Source organism: Ictalurus furcatus, chromosome 15, assembly GCF_023375685.1.
Source record: "Ictalurus furcatus strain D&B chromosome 15, Billie_1.0, whole genome shotgun sequence".
In the NCBI taxonomy this organism is placed as follows: Eukaryota; Metazoa; Chordata; class Actinopteri; order Siluriformes; family Ictaluridae; genus Ictalurus; species Ictalurus furcatus.
The window spans coordinates 4,214,328-4,232,747 of NC_071269.1; the positions used below are offsets into that span (position 1 = coordinate 4,214,328).

General features: G+C 39.1%; 2 protein-coding genes and 1 non-coding gene across 9 annotated transcripts; all 3 read right to left on the reverse strand.

The window, feature by feature from the left end:
• Window positions 1-521: 521 nt before the first annotated feature.
• On the reverse strand, window positions 522-8,072 carry kansl2 (KAT8 regulatory NSL complex subunit 2). Of its 4 annotated transcripts, none has more exons than XR_008388024.1 (11): window positions 7,951-8,069; window positions 7,234-7,492; window positions 6,700-6,875; window positions 6,053-6,167; window positions 5,775-5,938; window positions 5,245-5,411; window positions 3,425-3,521; window positions 2,874-3,127; window positions 1,916-2,095; window positions 1,016-1,070; window positions 522-852 (listed from the first exon to the last, which is right to left on the reverse strand). XR_008388024.1 is itself a non-coding variant. In XM_053644402.1 (11 exons), the coding sequence occupies exons 2-10, from the start codon at window positions 7,482-7,484 to the stop codon at window positions 1,041-1,043; spliced, it is 1,431 nt and encodes a 476-aa protein (XP_053500377.1). In that variant the 5' UTR covers window positions 7,485-7,492; window positions 7,951-8,072; the 3' UTR covers window positions 522-852; window positions 1,016-1,040. The 4 variants fall into 4 exon arrangements, 3 of the variants coding, with proteins under 3 accessions (XP_053500377.1, XP_053500378.1, XP_053500379.1); XM_053644402.1 differs by having other exon boundaries at window positions 1,016-1,067; window positions 7,951-8,072; XM_053644403.1 differs by lacking the exon at window positions 522-852 and having other exon boundaries at window positions 861-1,070; window positions 7,951-8,068.
• LOC128619946 (small nucleolar RNA SNORA2/SNORA34 family) lies at window positions 3,215-3,352 on the reverse strand. The gene has a single exon (XR_008388044.1). It is a non-coding gene; the product is annotated as a small nucleolar RNA SNORA2/SNORA34 family (small nucleolar RNA).
• A 528-nt stretch (window positions 8,073-8,600) lies between the features above and the next one.
• Window positions 8,601-18,392, reverse strand: mlh3 (mutL homolog 3 (E. coli)). 4 transcript variants are annotated; one of them, XM_053644321.1, is made up of 13 exons: window positions 18,325-18,392; window positions 14,825-17,244; window positions 14,570-14,671; window positions 14,411-14,475; window positions 11,788-11,892; window positions 11,594-11,678; window positions 11,431-11,499; window positions 11,108-11,216; window positions 10,582-10,741; window positions 10,452-10,475; window positions 9,263-9,341; window positions 8,995-9,143; window positions 8,601-8,757 (listed from the first exon to the last, which is right to left on the reverse strand). In XM_053644321.1, exons 1-13 carry the CDS (start codon window positions 18,333-18,335, stop codon window positions 8,686-8,688), a joined length of 3,450 nt encoding a protein of 1,149 aa, XP_053500296.1. In that variant the 5' UTR covers window positions 18,336-18,392; the 3' UTR covers window positions 8,601-8,685. The 4 variants fall into 4 exon arrangements, 3 of the variants coding, with proteins under 3 accessions (XP_053500296.1, XP_053500297.1, XP_053500298.1); XM_053644322.1 differs by having other exon boundaries at window positions 18,128-18,342; XM_053644323.1 differs by lacking the exon at window positions 14,570-14,671.
• Between the last annotated feature and the right edge of the window lie 28 nt (window positions 18,393-18,420).

Consider the following 18,420-nt stretch of genomic DNA (forward strand, 5'->3'; position numbering starts at 1 on the left):
AACATGCATATGCAAGAGGAAATGCATATAGGTCAGAGGACAGATTCCAGGTAATCACATGTAGACATTTTCCTAAACAAAACAAAAAATCATCATACAAAATAAAGAAACGTTAAAAAAAACACATTTAGTGCTGTATTATGTTCCAGACATATTAATAATTTTCTGTCTCTGTAATTTGACTATGCATACCTTTTTTTTTTTTTTCTTAAACGAACTAGGTTGTAATTTATACATTCCAGGTCTGATTTCGATTATCCGTGCCATATTAAATAGCAGGCCCCATTTTAATGCTTTACATCTAAGCTGAGGAGTTTCTGCTCCTCTAGTGGCCACTTCCAGTGCTGGCTGGAAAGTATTTGCAACACTATTATGTCTGAAGTGATCAAGTCATGAGTAATTATTGGCTTCAGATGCAGGATCACAAAAAAAAAAGGCAGCCTTACAAAAACAAAAAAGACGCGCATTGAACATTCACACGCAATAGTAATCACACACACACACACACACAAGATTCCAGACCAGGACGACATAGTTTCTGTTTTATTTCCAAAGAAAGTGACAGACTCATATGGGCTACAAGTATTAATGTATTAGCACTTTTGGAATATACTTCAGAACATTTTCTATAAACAGGGTGCAACGTTTCCTCAAACAACATGTCGGCTTTTGTTAAATATGGCTTTTGATCGGACGCCGGTGCAGAAGGTTCTGTAAAAGTCTATAGACAGCTGAGAAAATCAGTGCACAAGGTGCTCAGGATGTAGAGACTGTTGTTATTGTGTCAGGGTCCTTTGATGAATTCTGTATGGCATCCTCATCTCCTGCTGTTACAGATACCTCTGATACAGCCTGGGGGGGGGGGGGGGTGTATATATAAAAAAAATTTTTCAAAAAAAATAATTAATAATAAAAAGAAATAGTGTCCTTTAATAGATCCTGGACATTCAAGGTCAGAACCAGTGTAGCATCTTTGAAAGGAATGAATTGAGCAATGTATTATTAAAACTCATACTGCTGTAAATCTCCAAAGCATGTCCTTAGCACGTAAACTGCACTTTTCCAAGCTACTGCAAAAAAAAAAAAAAAAAAAAAAGTTAAGATGTTAATGCGTTCATTCTTAAAGTCATAGCTTCATTAGTAATGACTTCTGCAGTGACTTGCATTGTAAATAATTGTTCACATGTTGGCATTTTTTTCTAAGGAGACGTTTATCTAGGCTTTTTGTAAGGAGTCAGCGCTTTGTATCAGGTAAAGCCATAACGTTATGTTTCTCGAGTTGTATATATTTTTTTTTTGTCTTATTAATTCAGAGAGAGAGGGGGGAAAAAAGGTGCTGGAATTACTTATAAGTGATAAGAGGAACTACTGTAACTTGTTTCATGGATGATCCATAACATTAAATGTAACTACAAAAAAAGTACAAATGTATGACCTGTCCTTCATTAATAAAATGTACTCACTCGTCAGCAAATAGCTACAGTATGAGAGGAATTAAAAATAAATAAATAAATAAATAAACCGACAAGACGTGCTGTTATTGGAAAAGAACATTCAACTTTATATGAATATTCAATATTTTAAATAATATCCAACTTTGTGGGGGTAATAGGAACCAGACTTTGCGCTCCACTGTTGAATTCTTTAAAAAATAACAGCATGTCCAGAAGAGTTTTATTCCTTTCATATTTTACTGAGAAAGCACTGAAAAGGTTCAACGTTATGCTCTTAAGTCAATATAAACGATATATTCTTGCTACTTCTTTAACCAAATAGGGTTAGGTGCTGCTACAGCTAATATAAAAAAGATGCAAGCAGATACTGTGATGTACCAAAAATATCTATTTCTACAATTTGGAAAAACCCCCAGACTGAATGGTGAACATCATGTGCTTGCTCGAAATCAATATTTAACCTGGTCTGCTGCAGACATGTCGTCCGTCTCAGAGAGCTCGGGGTCCTGTCCTGAGGTCAGAATGTCCATAGGAGCCTCAGCAATGGCACGGATGGTCTGGTCTTCCAGTGCAAGGGCAGTGTCGAAGAGCAGTGGTGACGGAGGGCACTGCATCTCCTCATCACCTACCACATCCAGATCCTGCAGAGCAGAGCAAATATCTCACCATCGTCTCTCAGCTCACATTAACTAGCGCAGTAGAAGGGGGGGATAATAATAATAATAATAATAATAATAATAATAAGCGGTAGAATGAAAGGTTCTACAAAAGCCCAGTCGGGTCAGGCACAATATTTTTCTATCCAGTTATCTCAGGATCACACTTCGTAGAATGAATTTAGGTCCGCCCCCCCGAGATCACATCTTGTTTTGTAGTACTGATAAAAAATCTACGCAATGTTACCATTGGAGCATTTTTCAATGTCCAAATGATTTGTTAGCTCAAGAAAAGTAATCACAACAAACTTGTGCTTTTAAGATAATGGGAAAACAACAACAAGGCCTCCTAACACTTCAATAGTCAAGTTTTGTTAAAATATATTATATTATATTATATTATATTATATTATATTATATTATATATATATATATATATATATATATATATAGAGAGAGAGAGAGAGAGAGAGAGAGGTGATTAACTCTACACACTAAACATGAACAACGCTGCAAGCTAGTTGAACTTGCTGTAAACAAAACGCAGCAGAAAGGCAGAATTGGAAAACCTTAGCGAGTCTTCTTAGTTGTTCTTTATGTATATATATTTTACAAGTCCAATCATACGTTAGAATGTATACAGTATAAGAAACATAATGCGGCATACTTTTTAAGAGTACTATTTCAAATTTTCTTAACTGTATTCCTGTCATTTAAACAGACATCCTAGATGACCAACGACTCCAAATGAAGTTAATCGTACATCGCTGAACTCGAGTGGCAGGCTCTCTGTGGGCTGAAGCTCGGCGGCACTCAGGTACATGTCTGTTGGTGCTAAAGAGAGCTGCTCCGGTGCCAGTGGCTCCTGCTCGGGCTGGTACATGGGGGGAGGCAGGGAGAGATGCAGCGGGCATCGTGGCTCCTCTGACTGACCCATGTGCACCGGCCTGTCACAGGGCACGTCCTTTAGGCCTGGGCACATCTTAAACAACACCTGGCTACTGTCTTGGTAAATATCTGTTGGGATAGTTAAAGAAAACTAAAAGAAAACAGTAGATACAGAATGTAGCAAATGTGGAACTATATATTTTTTTTAAATAATTGAAATGTCTCTTCCAACTGAACTGATTTTTCCCATTTTGCAAAGTCTGGGAAGATCAACAGACCATCTGAAGATTTAGATTTTGGCCGCTGTTTGAAACCAACAGCTACAGCAAGCTGTCGGCCTTGATTCAGGGCACAAAGACCTGTAAGAGGAGGAGTTACAATCACAGACGTATTACAAGTGTGCATGTTTGACTCTGAGAAAGATACGAGACACGCAGTGCCGGGTCATCGGCAGACAGGGGTTTGAACATCGCGTCCCCTCCACAAAGGAAATGCACCTCTGGCTGGGGCGTACCGAGTGAGCCTGCAGAAATACCACAAAGCATACGTTTGTAAATAAAATGTTATTATTAGAATTACACTACCGGTCAAAATTTTGTGGACACTCGACTGAAATGTTTCTCATGATAAAGGCTTTTGATCTGAAGGTGTGTGATTAAATGTTTGAAATCGGTGTTGTAGACAAACATATAATCGTGCTGACGGGAAACTAACATTTTATTTACTATATCTATCTATCTATCTATCTATCTATTATATATATATATATATATATATATATATATATATATATATATATATATATATATTATAATATTATATTATATTATATTATATATATATATATATATATATATATATATATATATATATATATATACATACATACATACATACATACATACACACACACACACACACACACACACACACACACATACATACATACATACATACATACACACACACTTTTTTTTTTTAATGGACGACTCGGAGCGAAATATTCCGAAAACCAGCCGATAAGAGTCCAGCGTAGGTGTGAACTCCTTTAATACTGTTTAAGAATCATCTCAGGGAAATTCCTCAAGAAATCGATCGAGAAAATGCCAATACATTTCTGGAAATTCTTGGCAAAAAGGGCGTCTACTTCGAAGATGATAAAATACTAAATTATTTTGATTTGTTTTGGATTTTTCATCACAACATAATTCCCATAGTTCCATTTGTGTTACTCCACAGTTTTGATGACTTTATTTGTATTATTATTTATTCTCCACATTTTAGAATAATAATAATAATAATAATAATAATAATAATAATAATAATAAAAAAGAATGAGCATGTCTAAACTTTTGACCGGTAGTGTATGCAGAGTCCTTATCAAATTTTCCCATCAAAAATGTTTGTGAAAGCTTGTTAGTACACTGATTTCAACTGCTGTTTAAAATCCACAGCTGCAAAACTCTTGGCCTTCGCTCAACGCTCTGAAAAATCCATTTGCTCAACTGAGCTTAATTTAATTCCTCTACACCGATCCAGATAAAGTTCAAAAGTGGAAACGCTGAAATTGAATCTCTTTCGTTTTCTAAAATACAAGATGAAGCAGAAAGCAATTCATACGTCCAGTGTAAGGGTAGGTGGTTTGGTAAAATAAATAAATAAATAAAAATAATTTAAAAAACAAACCACACACCACCACATCATATATTTATGATGAGTGATATTACGATAAACAGTCCCTCCAGGATTGAACACAAAAATCAAGCAAACGCCTCGATATTCGGAGGAGCGCGCAATGTTTCAGAACGACTGCAGATTTCCCACAGATTTGGGTCGACATGCGTCACGTGGGATCATCACGGCACGCATTCAAGCCTCTTCGATTCACGTGCATCAAACATGAGTGCGGCAAAAAGGTCTCCTTTACCAACAAACATCGCAGCGAAAGACTGCGCAAAACTATTCGGTGCACGTTGCAATTTCACCGATCCGAGTAGTTTTCCGCAAAAAAAAGCGCACATAATTTTTTTTATAAATAAATATATCTAGGAAATCCTGTATGGACCGAATAATTATAAATGAATTACAAATAAATATATTATAAAATCTTATTCATGTTTTTTAAACATCAGTTAACATGTACTATTGTACTGTAAAATAGTAATAACAACTCACACGGAAAAAGTGGACCTGAACCTGCTAAAAAATAAACAAAAGGGTTCAGGTTAAGACCAGAGGCGACATACCTGTGGGGTTCCTCCCTCAGTAACAGCCAGTCTGCGCTCCCGGAGTTGCCTGTGTAGCAGAGCCTCCACTCCGTAGCGCCGCCGGTAGCGACGTAACGCCTTCAGCTTCCTCAGATTTTCCCTCTCTTTCATGGACAGACCCTCAGGTCCTGTTAAAAGACTGGTGCCTGTCTCAGACAGCCAGTTACACTCATTAAGCGTGCGCCAAGAAGCTGAGGTGGACAAGTCATAAACTTCTCAGCTAGCCCACCAGGCAAGTAAAAGCTCCAGTGTGCTGCCCAGTCTCACGTTTTCGGTTGCCTGGAAACCTAATTAAAGGCTAAGCTAGTTAGATAGTGAAGTATATTAACAGAGACTGAAGGAAACAAAGTGTTGGCAAACGTTTTGATTACGACTTGTGGTGTTCTCTTTACCCGTCACGTTATACACACACACACACACGACAGTTCCTAAAGTGTGCAGCCACCCGACCATCACACCACAGCTAACGATTTACACTGCTCAAGAAAATACAGGATTTCTGAAGTTACCTATCGTGTCATGCTCGATCTTGCGGTTATGTAAGTAGCGTCTCTTTTTCTCCTTCAGCAAGTGCTGCAGACGCTTAAACTGGTCTATGTAGAGTGACTGGAGTCTGATGAGCTTTTCACGCGTGATCAGGGCAACTTCTTCGGCAGTGTACACCCCAGCATGCCTACACACACACACACACGAAACAAACTGAGCATTAGCCTGTATATGTATAAGCACTGCCTGTAGATGTACTCATATACATTCTAGATGCATCGTAAACAACAAAGCTTCTCACTTGAGAGGATCTTCATGGTCGCTGTCTACGCTGTCTGCTTCGCTGTCAGGATCTCCTCTCCACGTCTGATCGAGCACCACCGGGTCCTGCTCGTCTTCACTCCAGCTCTCTTCGTCTATACACAGAAGTTCAGAGATTCATCACCTCGATATTCTCATAATTAATTCCTCAAACCCAATGTTTATACCTTTATTACCATGGGTCCATGAACGCTTTAACTGTGTCCAGAATTTTCTATCCCGATCGCAAACCACGGTTTTCTCACGTATGACCGTGTACAACAGAGAAAAAAGGTCTATAACCTAATGGAAAAATCACCTAGCTGTAGACTCATTTACAATTGGATACCTAAAGCCTGTCGTGTGTTGAAAATATATAACCAGTAACGTGAATGCAAAACTAAACACATTAGCTTATAACAAAAAAAAAGAAAAGGTCTTAGAATGTGAGACACATGAGAGGATGTATTACCAGAGCACTAGTGCAATATGGTAAAAAGTAATTAGGGTTTCTTATACGTTCGTGAATGGTATCCTCTGTGGTATCCATGTGCAATCAATCCCATTTAAAACTGCACTGATAAACAAAAACTGATTTAAAAATGGTAAATAGTAAAAAAATAAATAATAATCTGGAAAACTGCCTGCCTAGAATGCGGTTGGCTTCACTGCGGCTATCTTGACCGAGAGTGCCCAACTCCATCCTGTTGTAGCCACTGAGCTGAGACAGCAGGACCTCAGGGGACGGTCCAGAGGACGCCTTGCGCATCTGTGCCTGCAGAGCCAAAGCATTCCTGTGTGCATGTTCTGCACAAAATGCAACTCTAAAGGAAGTGGGGAAAAAACAACATGTAATGCAGACAAAGACATGAATTCAATCACAATTGTGACTACAATTGTAGTCTATTGTAGTCTTTCACGTGATTAATAATAATGTAAAGGCACCAGGTGTAATTATCCACCAACATTCTTGCATGTAATGGTAATGTGTTCATAGGGCCACGGTTCTCAGTGTGGGATCCGGGTCCTTAAAGAATAACCAAGTGGCCAGTCATTTCTAATTTTGTTATGGTGGTAAAAATCATAAGCTACTATTTGCCAAGTTATAAACGATGTCAATTGGAACCCAAAGACAATTTTAACAGCCCTAACAGCATGAATGTGTTCGAGACAAACATTTACCCGTCCTTCTTTTCTGGTTTTGGCGCAGCATTGGGACAGCGCTTGCTGTTCCTACTGGAGACATAGCTGCACTGCCTGTAAGGTGCGTTTTTGTCTTCCAGGATGTGCTTGATGCAGAAGTCCCAGCCATCTATGCGAGACTGAGAGCACGCTCTCTGCGTGAACGCGCACGTCTGGGGCTCGTGGGCGCGCGCGGCCTGCGACGCTCGGCCCCTGCTGGACGGCAGCACGTGGATCCGAATCCGGTTCATCCGGGTTTCTGTGGGATGGAGGAGGATGACAAAAAAGCGAGCAGTAAAGATACAGCTCCATTTTAGATGCGCGTGCTACTATTAAACATATGAACTAACTCGCCAACAACATAGAATATTAATGCTGATGAAAACCATAGTTACTTTTCACACAGTTCAGACCTAATAAAGTGCTAAACATTTTCAAATACATATATATATATAAAATTTTAATTTAGACACTTAAGCGTTACAACAAGGCTTATTCTGCATTTATTTATTTTTTTTGGATGTCATCTGACGCGCCGATTTCCGAACGTCACATACAGGTCGGCCATCTTTGAACAGCTACTGAGGTTAGCAAGCAAGCTAACGCTAAGCAAAAAAAAAACGATACAGTATTCATAAAATAAGCTATTATTGTTATCATATCTAACTTAAAACATTAAGTTAGAAAGTCGTGGACCATATCACATTAAAAACTCACCAATATTTAACACTACAGTCGCTGACTTCGAAGCTCCGCTACCTACAACAGCAAACCCACCAATTGAATGCCTGCTTGCTAAGTAAGCCACACACACGGTCCCGTTAAGTCCCGCCCACTCTCCTCAGCAGACCCGCCCATGCTTAACAAGGATTGGATCTAAACCTTTTCCTTAGTCGTGTAATTGGACAAAAGATATAACATGTTCTTTCTGGATTGGCTGTTACACCGATCAATCTTACAAAAATAAATAAAAGTCCTTTATTTAAAGTATTTTATTTATTTAATTTTATTTATTAAATTATTTTCGAACAAACATTTTTGTAAAAAGGTTCTCAAAGAATCTTCACAATAAAATAAATTTAATTAATTTCAGATTCATTAGGTATGCCAATTTCTTTATATATACAAAGCCTTATTTTCATAAGTAAACATATTTTTTTAATTTTCCAATACAAAAACTGTAAGAATACCAGCAATCAACTGGCAAGGATGATCTTTCTTTTTTACTACCATACTTACTTGTACTGTCTTGCCTTAAATATGAAAATGTCTTCTTTTCATGTAATTATGGTTTATCTCTCTCTCTCTCTCTCTCTCTCTCTCACACACACACTCACACACACCAAAAATGAAGAAACCGACTCAAATTTATATTATAAAAAATAATTTAATTTAATTTAAAATTGTAACGTGAATGTGGTTTCCTTTCTGAAATTTCATGTTTTGCCCAAATTAATTCTTTCCATAAAGTTGCCATGCCTTGTACATTCTTCTCAATTTCCTGAGATTTGGTTTGGGGAGGTCCTGCAGATGAATAAAATATGATGAGTAAGACAGGGATGAGTAATAAATCAGCCTTACAAAAAAAGTATACATTGCATATGAACAAATCTTCACTAGAGAAACACCCCTACAGTATGAAATAATAATTTCATTGGATTATACCAGGTTGGTGTATTCAACGAACCATTAAATAAAGAAAGAAAGAAAGACTAGTACATTTCACCAAGAAAAGTGATATATCTAAGACATGAGAAACACCTGTTCATCCTCTAAGTGGAGAAGGTCAGCTAGAGGAAGAATGGAGGGCCGTCCGTGCGCACACTGGAAGGGAAGCTGACAGGACGAGAGAGATGCCACCAGACTGCAGCATTCCTCTTTACTCAGCTCATCATTGAACTTAATTGCTCCTGTTGTGATGACATGACAAAAAACTGTTGAACAAGTCATAATAAAAAGGCACATGTCTCTTTGGTTTCTGCTTTTTCCTAACACTGTGAAAAGTGCAAGCTGCATTCAAGATACTGACCATGACATGCCTGTGAAGCAAGGACACTGTGGACTGTTAGAGGCAAAGTGCCTTTTACTCTTCCTGTTGACTGCAGAGCCTGAAAAAAGGAGAATCAAATGAAATACATTTAACTTCTTAACTTTTAAAGAAGTTGTTTAACTTAAACAGTGACTCCAGATGTCATTTATAAAGCAACATAAGGTGCAGCAAACTTCAAAACTGTGGGCATCCTTCAGGAAAATGGGTTAAGATTGTAATAAATAACATTTTGCATAACAACTCAAATTTTACTCTCGAAATATTGGATCAGCTACTTATTGGCCCTTTAAGACAGCAGCTTTTTATACACTATACTGACAAAAGTATGTGGACACCTGACCATCACACCCATATGTGCTTGTTGAACATCACATTCCAGATTTAATCCCCTTTTGTTGTTATAATAATCTCCACTCTTCTGGAAAAGCTTACAAGATTTTGGAGCGTGGCTACGGTGATTTGTGCTCATTCAGCCACACGAGCACTAGTGAGGTCAGGCACTGACGTTGGGCGAGGAAGCCTGGGGTGCAGTCAGCGTTCCAGTTCATCCCCAAGGTGTTCAATGGGGTCGAGGTTACAGGACACTCTAGTTCTCCCACTTCTTCATGGAGCTCGCTTTGTGCTCAGGGGCATCGTCATGCTGGAACAGGTTTGAATTGAAATTGTAATGCAACAGCATGCAAATACGTACTATTCAATTCTGCGCTTTAAACTTTGTGGCAACGTTTTGAAAAGAACCACATATGGGTGTGATGGTCAGGTGTCCCAAACTGTAAGCCATTATGTGTACGTGCTTAAGAATCCCTAAAGAATATTTAAGTTAAATACAAACAGTCATCCTTAATAGAACTATTTTTACGCGTCCTCCAGTCTCCAGAAACTCTGCTGCGGATGACCAATTAATAAAGTTACACAATGAATACGATGAAGCACAACTGGGCCAAAAACTCTGGAACTCAGTTTACACTTACTACTTATGAAAACGTAGAGTTAAAATAAACCTACAAAGCAACCCAAAATGGTTACGCTTAAAACATCACTCACGTGTTACTCATCTGTGCCCAATTTCATGAAGGGTGCCATTAATTCTGGGGTTGATTGTAAGCCGAAAATCTTAATTACAGACAAAAAGTAGGCGAGTAGCATTCCGTCCAAGCCTCAGACTTACCTCAATGTGCTCTCGTAAGTATTCCTGAACAGACACAGAGTGAAGAAAGAAAAAAAAAGAAAAGAATTAATTCGTATTTAAGCATTTCATTATCTATACAGCGGAAGCTTTCTAAGAGCATTATTCTGACCTCGGCGATAGACTTGATCACACTGCGTCTGCCACGGCACTTTTCTGTGTTCTCTTTCTCTACGAAACACGCGGGGAGTCGCTCCACGAGCACATACGACTGCTCTGTCTGAGGGAAGCTTATTTCTAGAGCCTGGTCTCTTAGGTAAAGCTGATACAACCTGCAGAATGGAAATGGTATTTTATTCATTTTAATTCTGGTTTACATTTTTAACATAGTGCTTTTATTTCAATTGTATCCAAGGCTATACTTAAAGGAAAAATCCACTCGGAATGCCTTAGATATATAATCTTTATAATTAACCTGTGACCTTCAATGACAAAGATTTCTTGTGCAATGACATTCTGAGGGTTTTTTTTTTTTTTTCAGCATCACGGTCTATTTTCACTTTAGTTAACTGTTTCCTACATTACTCACGATGCCGAGTTGAGAATCGGATTCAGCACTCAGTTCATCTCTACCTAAAGAGAGAGCGATGCAGCGGCGCTTTAGTGTTTTAGTCTGTCTAACTTTTTCAACAACTGACCTCAGCAGTCTTATCTCTTCCTCAGTCATATGGATCTCCAGGGGAGGACTTACGCTCGATGCACACAGTCTCTTTTTACCTGGTGTGTCCGGGTCGTCCTCATGAGACTCTGAATCAGACAGAAAGCACCACGTACATGTCTGCATTTCTTAGGACGTACTGTACATACAAACTTCAACCCAGCTGGTTATCTATTTTAGATATCTACAGCGACTGAACACCTATACGCATCATACAGGAGCCTGAATGCATTTATTTATTTATTTATTTCATCGTGAATGACGAGCAGGCATGTGTGGTTTATTTTATGCTGTGGGTTTTACCCCTCACAAGCCCCTCCAAGCGAACCCTTTCGTGAGCTGCATGTTGATCGACCAGTACAAGAAGGTTTCCTGAAAAAGCAAAATAAAATACAACTTAGGTTAAGATTACAAAGTCATAACTCAAACAAAATAAAAGACGTAATAAAAATATATAACAACATGCCTTCATTTTCACTAGACGCTGCCGTATTTTGGTCTGTAGCATTAATGAGACAGGCAAGAAATTTCTTGTCTACTTGATGAATAACCTGAGGCAAAAACATCAAGCAGTATGAAGCATGAGGAGGCGTTCTGCATATGGAGCAATCCATTTCATCTAAATGTGGCCTTAAAAGGGTCATGAAAAGTCATGCCTGCCTTCATCGTGTGAATCATTTCCTTAGTGAAGCGATAAGGGAAGAGAATGTTGTGGATTTTCACAGCAAGGCCTTCAGCTTGGCCGCTTGTCACATCCACGGCAACCTTTAAAAGCACAAAACACTGAGATAACATCTGATAATATAAAAAGATACCAGTGGGGACATTCTGTGTTCCTTCGTAATTAGTATGTAACTTACACAAGATCAGAACAGAGACTTTACAACTGTCAGTTCGGTTGTTTAAATGGAAGTGTAACTATGTTTACGGTAGCAATTGACAAGTCAGTTTAGGGTGTGTTGCGACTGCTACTGTTGGCACTTGAGGTGTGCACATGTTTTTTTAAAGCTCCAATTAGAAATGGTAGTAACTAGATATACAGTCCCCTCCAAAAGTATTGGAACAGCAAGGCCGCTCAAAAGATGACCATGAAACGACAGATCAGAATTTCAGCTTTCATTTCCTCATATTAACATCTAGACGTGTTAAACAACTTAGAACGTGGCACCTTTTGTTCAAACCCACTTGTTTTTCCAGGTGATTAAAAATATTGGAACAAGTGCCTGATACATGTTTCTTGACGCCCAGGTGTGCTGTTAAATCGATTGTTTAAAGAATTTATAGCTCTGAATGTCAACTCTTGGTTTGAGCCATAGGTTTCGCTTGTGAAGACTGCGCTTGTTGATAAAAAGGATAAACCGACATGAAGATCAGAGAGCTGTCTTTGGGAGGAAAAACAAGCCATTTTGAAGCTGAGAAAGGAGGGAAAATCTATCAGAGGCATTGCACAAACATGGGGCATAGTAAATACAACAATTGGAAGTGTCCTGAAAAAGAAAGAAACCACTGGTGTACTAACAACCAGACATTGAACAGGTCGGCCAAGGAAAACAACAGCAGTGGATGACAGAAACATTGTGAGAGCTGTGAGGAAAAACAACAGTTAGTGACATTACCAACAACCTCCACAGGGCAGGGCTGAAGGTATCACAATCCACCATTCAAAGAAGACTTCTAGAGCAGAAATATAGAGGCCATACCACAAGATGCAAACCCCTCATGAACAGTAAGAATAGAAAAACAGGAATTTGCAAAGACATACAGAGATGAGCCACAAAAGTTCTGGAACCAAGATTAAAGGCCAGTTCACACCAAGGATGATAACTATAATGATAAAGATGTAGTTCTAAAAATCATTCTAAATATAAATAATAGCAGAGTCCACACCACAAGTATAATGACAACGGCACAGAGAAACGATATTGTTGGAATCACTTTCAGAACGATTTTTTCCCACCTGATGAACAATAAACAAATAGACAGCCAATCAGAATCCATCCTGCTTTAAAGAGCTTGAGCATTTAAAACAGCAAATAACATAAGTTCAGCGCATGCTTAGAATAAACAGAACGATATCGTGTGTTGATGTGGACACTAATATAGTTATCGTTATAGCCATCATCCTTTATGTGAACAGGCCTAAACCTCTATCCAAGCGATGGAAAACCCAGAGTGTGGAGAAAGAAAGGATCTGCTCATGATCCAAAACATACAAGCTCATCGGTGAAACATGGTGGAGGTAGCGTCATGGCTTGGGCTTGCATGGCTGCTTCTGGAACAGGCTCACTAATCTTTATTGACGATGTAACTCATGATGGTAGCAGCAGAATGAATTCACAAGTTTACAGAAACAATCTATCTTCCAGTTTAAAGAGAAATGCATCCAAATGAATTGGGACGAACTTCATCATGCAGCAAGACGATGACCCAAAAGGCACAATACAACAAAGGGGGAAAAGGGGAAGGTTTTAGACTGGCCAAGTCAATCACCAGGCCTTAAACCAAACAACAAGTGAAAGAAGTTGCAGTACAAGCCTGTTAAAGTAGCACAAAAATGCAACTGTTTGGTGATATCAGAGGGTCAGCGGTTTGATGCAGTTATTGCAAGCAAGAGATATGCAACCAAATATTTAGTGTTATTAGCTATAATTTACTTTAAGGCTATTTGTTTAAGCCTATACTTTTGCTCACCTAAAAATTGAGTGGTCTGCCACATTTAAGTTGTTTAACACATCTAGACGTAAATATCAGGAAATGAAAGCTTAAATTCTGATCTATCGTCTCATATTCACCTTTTGATCTCAAACCCAAATGTCTTCAATGTATAGTGAAAAAAATAGACTTGGCCTTGCTGTTCCAATACTTTCAGAGGGGACTGTAGCTTCCAAAGCTAAATGGTTAAACACAAATTAACACTGAATAATCTAAACAGTATGAAAATGTACATACTGCTTGCTAGGTTTTGTATTACAGTGGTGCTTGAAAGTTTGTGAATTTATATAGGATTTTCTATATTTCTGCAAATATATGGCCTGTTTATCAGATTTTCACACAAGTATCATCATCAGATTTTCACAGAAGTCCTACAAGTAGATAAACAGCCCAATTAAACACAAATATTATACTTGGTCATTTATTTATTGAGGAAAATGATCCAATATCCAGCATGACCCCAGGATTAATGACATATATAATGCACCTCACACACACTGGAGAAAAAAGAAAAGAAAAAAAAAACACTTCAGAAACAAGTACATTCTTGAATAGGCCAGGACGTTCTTACCTGAGGTGGTCGTACAAACACAGGGTTATTCCACTCTGAGTAAAGAGTCGATAGGGAACTGGGACCTTCAACATGGTGTGTGAGAAAACGAAAAATTCAATCAGTGGAAACCACACAAGCTTTGGTTTTATGCCTACACTGACCTGTGTCATGCATTACCTTCATTTTCTATGCTGGGGCTACGGACTCTCTCTGCTCTAGGTTTGGGGAGAAAGGGCAGTACAATATCTGTCTGAAAAGGGTAGCATCTGTACTCACATCCTACAGGCAGAAAAACACGACTAACGTATTCAGAACTTGTTTCGCTTGTCGGATCACTACGTTCTACTGCATTCACGAAAGAATAGAAAATACAGAGAAGACAGCTCGTGTATTGATCGTATGTTACAGTATTCAAGTAGTTGTGCTTCCTACCGGTCTTTGAAACAACACTGACTGCCATGTTGGTGAGGTTTGCTGAGCAGGGCACTCGAGTCTCCTTCAGTGATGGATTCTCATATTTACTGAGTCCCGTCACTTGGTTGATGTAGACCAACTTTCCCAATGAATCATCGTAATGTGTCAGCCAGTCACTTGATACAGGCTTCGTTCCATCACTCTCATGGGCCCGACTTTCGTTTGCAGTCTGCTCCTCATTTCCTGTTTTGGAGGGCAGTAGGTCATGCTGCGATGCAGTGTCAACTATTTGACCTCGGGGGTTATCGGGCTTTGGGGAAGTCGTATTTTGTGTGAGCTCAGTATCTTCGGTGGTAGAGGTAGAGGTCCTTGTTGACATTTCCTGTCCATTGGGAGCAGTGAATGTGGGTTCATCTGAACGGTCATCCTCATGCAGCTCAGACGTTATGGAGTCCTCAGCTATAACGCTGTGATTTGAAAAAGTGCCATTGTTCACAGTCACTGAAAGAGAATTGGGAAACTTCTCTATCGAGTCTGTATCTTGTGTTACAGGGTTAGCCGATGTGTCATTGTTGAGCATATGTTTTGTATCTTCATGTTCTACCTTGCAAGAGAGCTTTGTCGCTAACGATATTCTGTTCCTCTTGCTGGCTGAGGAACACTGAAACGTCTTGAAGACAGAATGGTCCGTGAACAAAGAGCGTTCTACTCCAACATCATCTACTGGCATACTGTCAGAACAGACGAAATTAATGCTCGCGTTCAAAGCAGAACTGTCAAAAGAGTCTGTCGGACATAATACATCTGGGATTTGTGTGTTCGTTGTTTGGGGTTTCGTTCCAACCTCCTTTCCAAACATCCTCTTGAATTTGTCAAGAGATCCAGTTTCAAAGGACAGTGTTAATTTGCGATGCGGCGTGACCCTGGCGATCTTTGTGCCGTAGTCGCAGCCGTCGGTCAACTTTCTCTTTGGTGCACAGCTCAGATTTGGTTCAGCGAATCTCCTCAAACTGTCATATGCCACTTTATGGTCAATGACAGCAATCCTGGAATTTTCACAATGTGTTATTTTATTGTTGCTAACACAAAGTGGTGAGGTATTGTCATTCATATCAGTGTATTGTGTTTTATTATCATTTTCAACCATTTTCTGCAAAGGCTCGTCAACGGCATCGTTGTTCGCAACTTCTTTTTCAGGGTCTGAATCTGAATTCGTTTTAGACCCTGTATTTGATTGCACTGGTTCAGGCATCTCCTCATCTTGCCCAATGTCTGTTTTTTCAGGAACTGGTAACCTTCCTGTGTCTTCAATATTTACATTCCCTCCTGGACTGCTTTCCTTGTTCCTAAAGTTTTGGATGTCACTCACAGAACACTGTGATACCAAGTTCTCCTTTGTAAGGAACACTTTTATGCCTTCCTCGATGCACAAGAGCACGCTATCCCAGTCTTTGAATTCTAGAAGACTCTTCGCTGGCTCCAGGCACACGTCATAGTCTGAATAGGGACACTTGATATTAATGATGTAAACTCCATGTAAATCAGCACTGCCTTTTTGTTTAGGGCTTGAGATGACAGCGGACATGTTTGGATTGCTGGTTTGGGCACTACTCAGTCTCCTGAGAAGACAGTTGAGTAGTTTGTGAAGACGTGTTTTCAGAAGAAGTCGTCCGTTCACAAAGAGGAACTGCAGGCTGTTGTTGTAGTGTCCCTCTCTGCCGACGTGCCCCTTCATTTCAAACTGTCTGAAAGTGTAATTCACCTCTCCGAGCTTTTGGGCTCTATTCAATCCATGTATCTGAACAAACCTGTAGTACGTATTCCTGGCTTTCGGAAGTTGTACCAGAAGTGTGTCTGAACAATCTCTTTTTACAGTAAATGACACAGAGGGATGCATCAGCGATATGGCCTCCACTCTCTGACGAACACGCTCAACCTCCAGCACAGAGTCCATCCTTTTTCTCCTGACTGGCATGTTGTGAAAGATGTTACAAATTAGCACCGTTGTTCCGGCTGATGGGCGAGTAGTCTCTGCCTCGAAAACATCAGACACCTTACCTTCGTGAAACCTTTTAACAAATGTTTTCACAGACATCTTGGTTCGAGAGGTGATTTCTACCATGGTTGCCATGGTGGCCATGCTGGCAAGCGCTTCTCCTCTGAACCCATAAAAGCAAAGGTTATCCAAATCCTCAACGGAGCTGCATTTGCTCGTGCAATACCTGATCCCGACCCTCTCCATGTTCTCTCGGTCCATGCCTGAGCCGTTGTCTATGACCTGAACTTTGCAGGCCTCTATGTCTATCTTCACAGCCACACATGTTGCTCCTGAGTCGATGCTGTTCAGTAGGAGCTCCTCCACGCATTGCTGCAATGAGAAAATGGCAATTCCAGAGCGCAACTGTGATTGAACTTCTTTCGACAGACTTCTGATCATGCTGAAAGACATAAAAATAGTCCTCTTTCAACGAACGTTATTTTTATAATCAGAAACATAAAGCAAGGTGAAACTATGACATGAAACCAGGTGATGCTATGACAAAAAGCAAGGTGATGCTATGACAAAGCACATTGACACTTTGGTAAAGGTAAAGTTATGAAGTAAAATAAGGTGACACTATGACGTAAAGCAAGGTAAATTTATGACGTAAAACAACGGCGAGGCCATGATGCGAACCAGGTAAAGCTGACACAAAGCAAGGCAAAGTTATGAAACAAAAAAGAAAGGTGGAATTATTAAGCTACGACTCTTGAACATTACTACTGCAATTCCATGCTTACATTTAATCTTTAAACTATACAAATAAATTAAAGCTAAATATTGTTTACATTGTTTAAATATTTCTACAGCAGTATTATATTTTTATTACCATATCAGGAATTGAGTAGTGAGGTCTGAGGGCGGTTTAATTGTTTGTGACTTCAAATAATAGCTCATAAATGTCTGTTATAGTGGACACCAAGATGATCTTTTCCACATAGCTGTAGGAGACAGACTAAACGCAGAAAGGGTTTTGTTGCAAAGAGGATGAGCATGTATATTTTACTTAGTTTCAGGGTTAATATTTACATCCTTAATGAAATTTAATTTTAAAAAAAAAAACAGCAAAAACAACAACTACAACGAAACCTTTGCATAGTCAAGCCTGACTGTTGTTCCGCGTTAAAACAGTGCTGCTGTGTACTACAGTGAACATATTCAAACAATTTTTTTAAGCCAAAGCTATATGGTTTATTTACGCTAAAAATACAACAAATGACAAACAAAATGAACAAATAAATACAATTGAAATACACTTCTTTTTTTTTTTTTTTTTTTACCTCGGGTCACAGTAACAGTAACAGCTCTCACGGTGTGTCAGGTTATAGTTAAAAATGTTTGTTATGGTGAACGGCCATTTTCGTGAGACATTTTGAAAGCAAAGCTCGACACAATAATAATAATAATAATAATAATAATAATAATAATAATAATAATAATAATAATAATAAGGGTATATTTTCCAGCACCAGCGTACTTCTCTTTCATCGGAACCCTTTATCTTGTTGTTTTGAACTCTACCGGAAGTGGTGCGGTCTCTTCGCCAGGGCGCCGCTAGCGTGTTTCCTGTGAC

What these genes read in the sequence shown, in the direction of transcription:
- kansl2 (XM_053644402.1), bottom strand. Translation starts at nt 7,484, where the DNA reads ATGAACCGGATTCGGATCCACGTGCTGCCGTCCAGCAGGGGCCGAGCG. An exon ending in GATCGAGCATGACACGATAG is followed by an intron (nt 5,412 to 5,774) that starts GTAACTTCAGAA and finishes TGTCTGAGACAG; the next exon opens with GCACCAGTCTTTTAACAGGA. An exon ending in TGCCACTCGAGTTCAGCGAT is followed by an intron (nt 2,096 to 2,873) that starts GTACGATTAACT and finishes TCTGCTCTGCAG; the next exon opens with GATCTGGATGTGGTAGGTGA.
- mlh3 (XM_053644321.1), bottom strand. An exon ending in AGCGTCTAGTGAAAATGAAG is followed by an intron (nt 11,500 to 11,593) that starts GCATGTTGTTAT and finishes TTGCTTTTTCAG; the next exon opens with GAAACCTTCTTGTACTGGTC. An exon ending in TGCTTCACAGGCATGTCATG is followed by an intron (nt 9,144 to 9,262) that starts GTCAGTATCTTG and finishes TCATCACAACAG; the next exon opens with GAGCAATTAAGTTCAATGAT.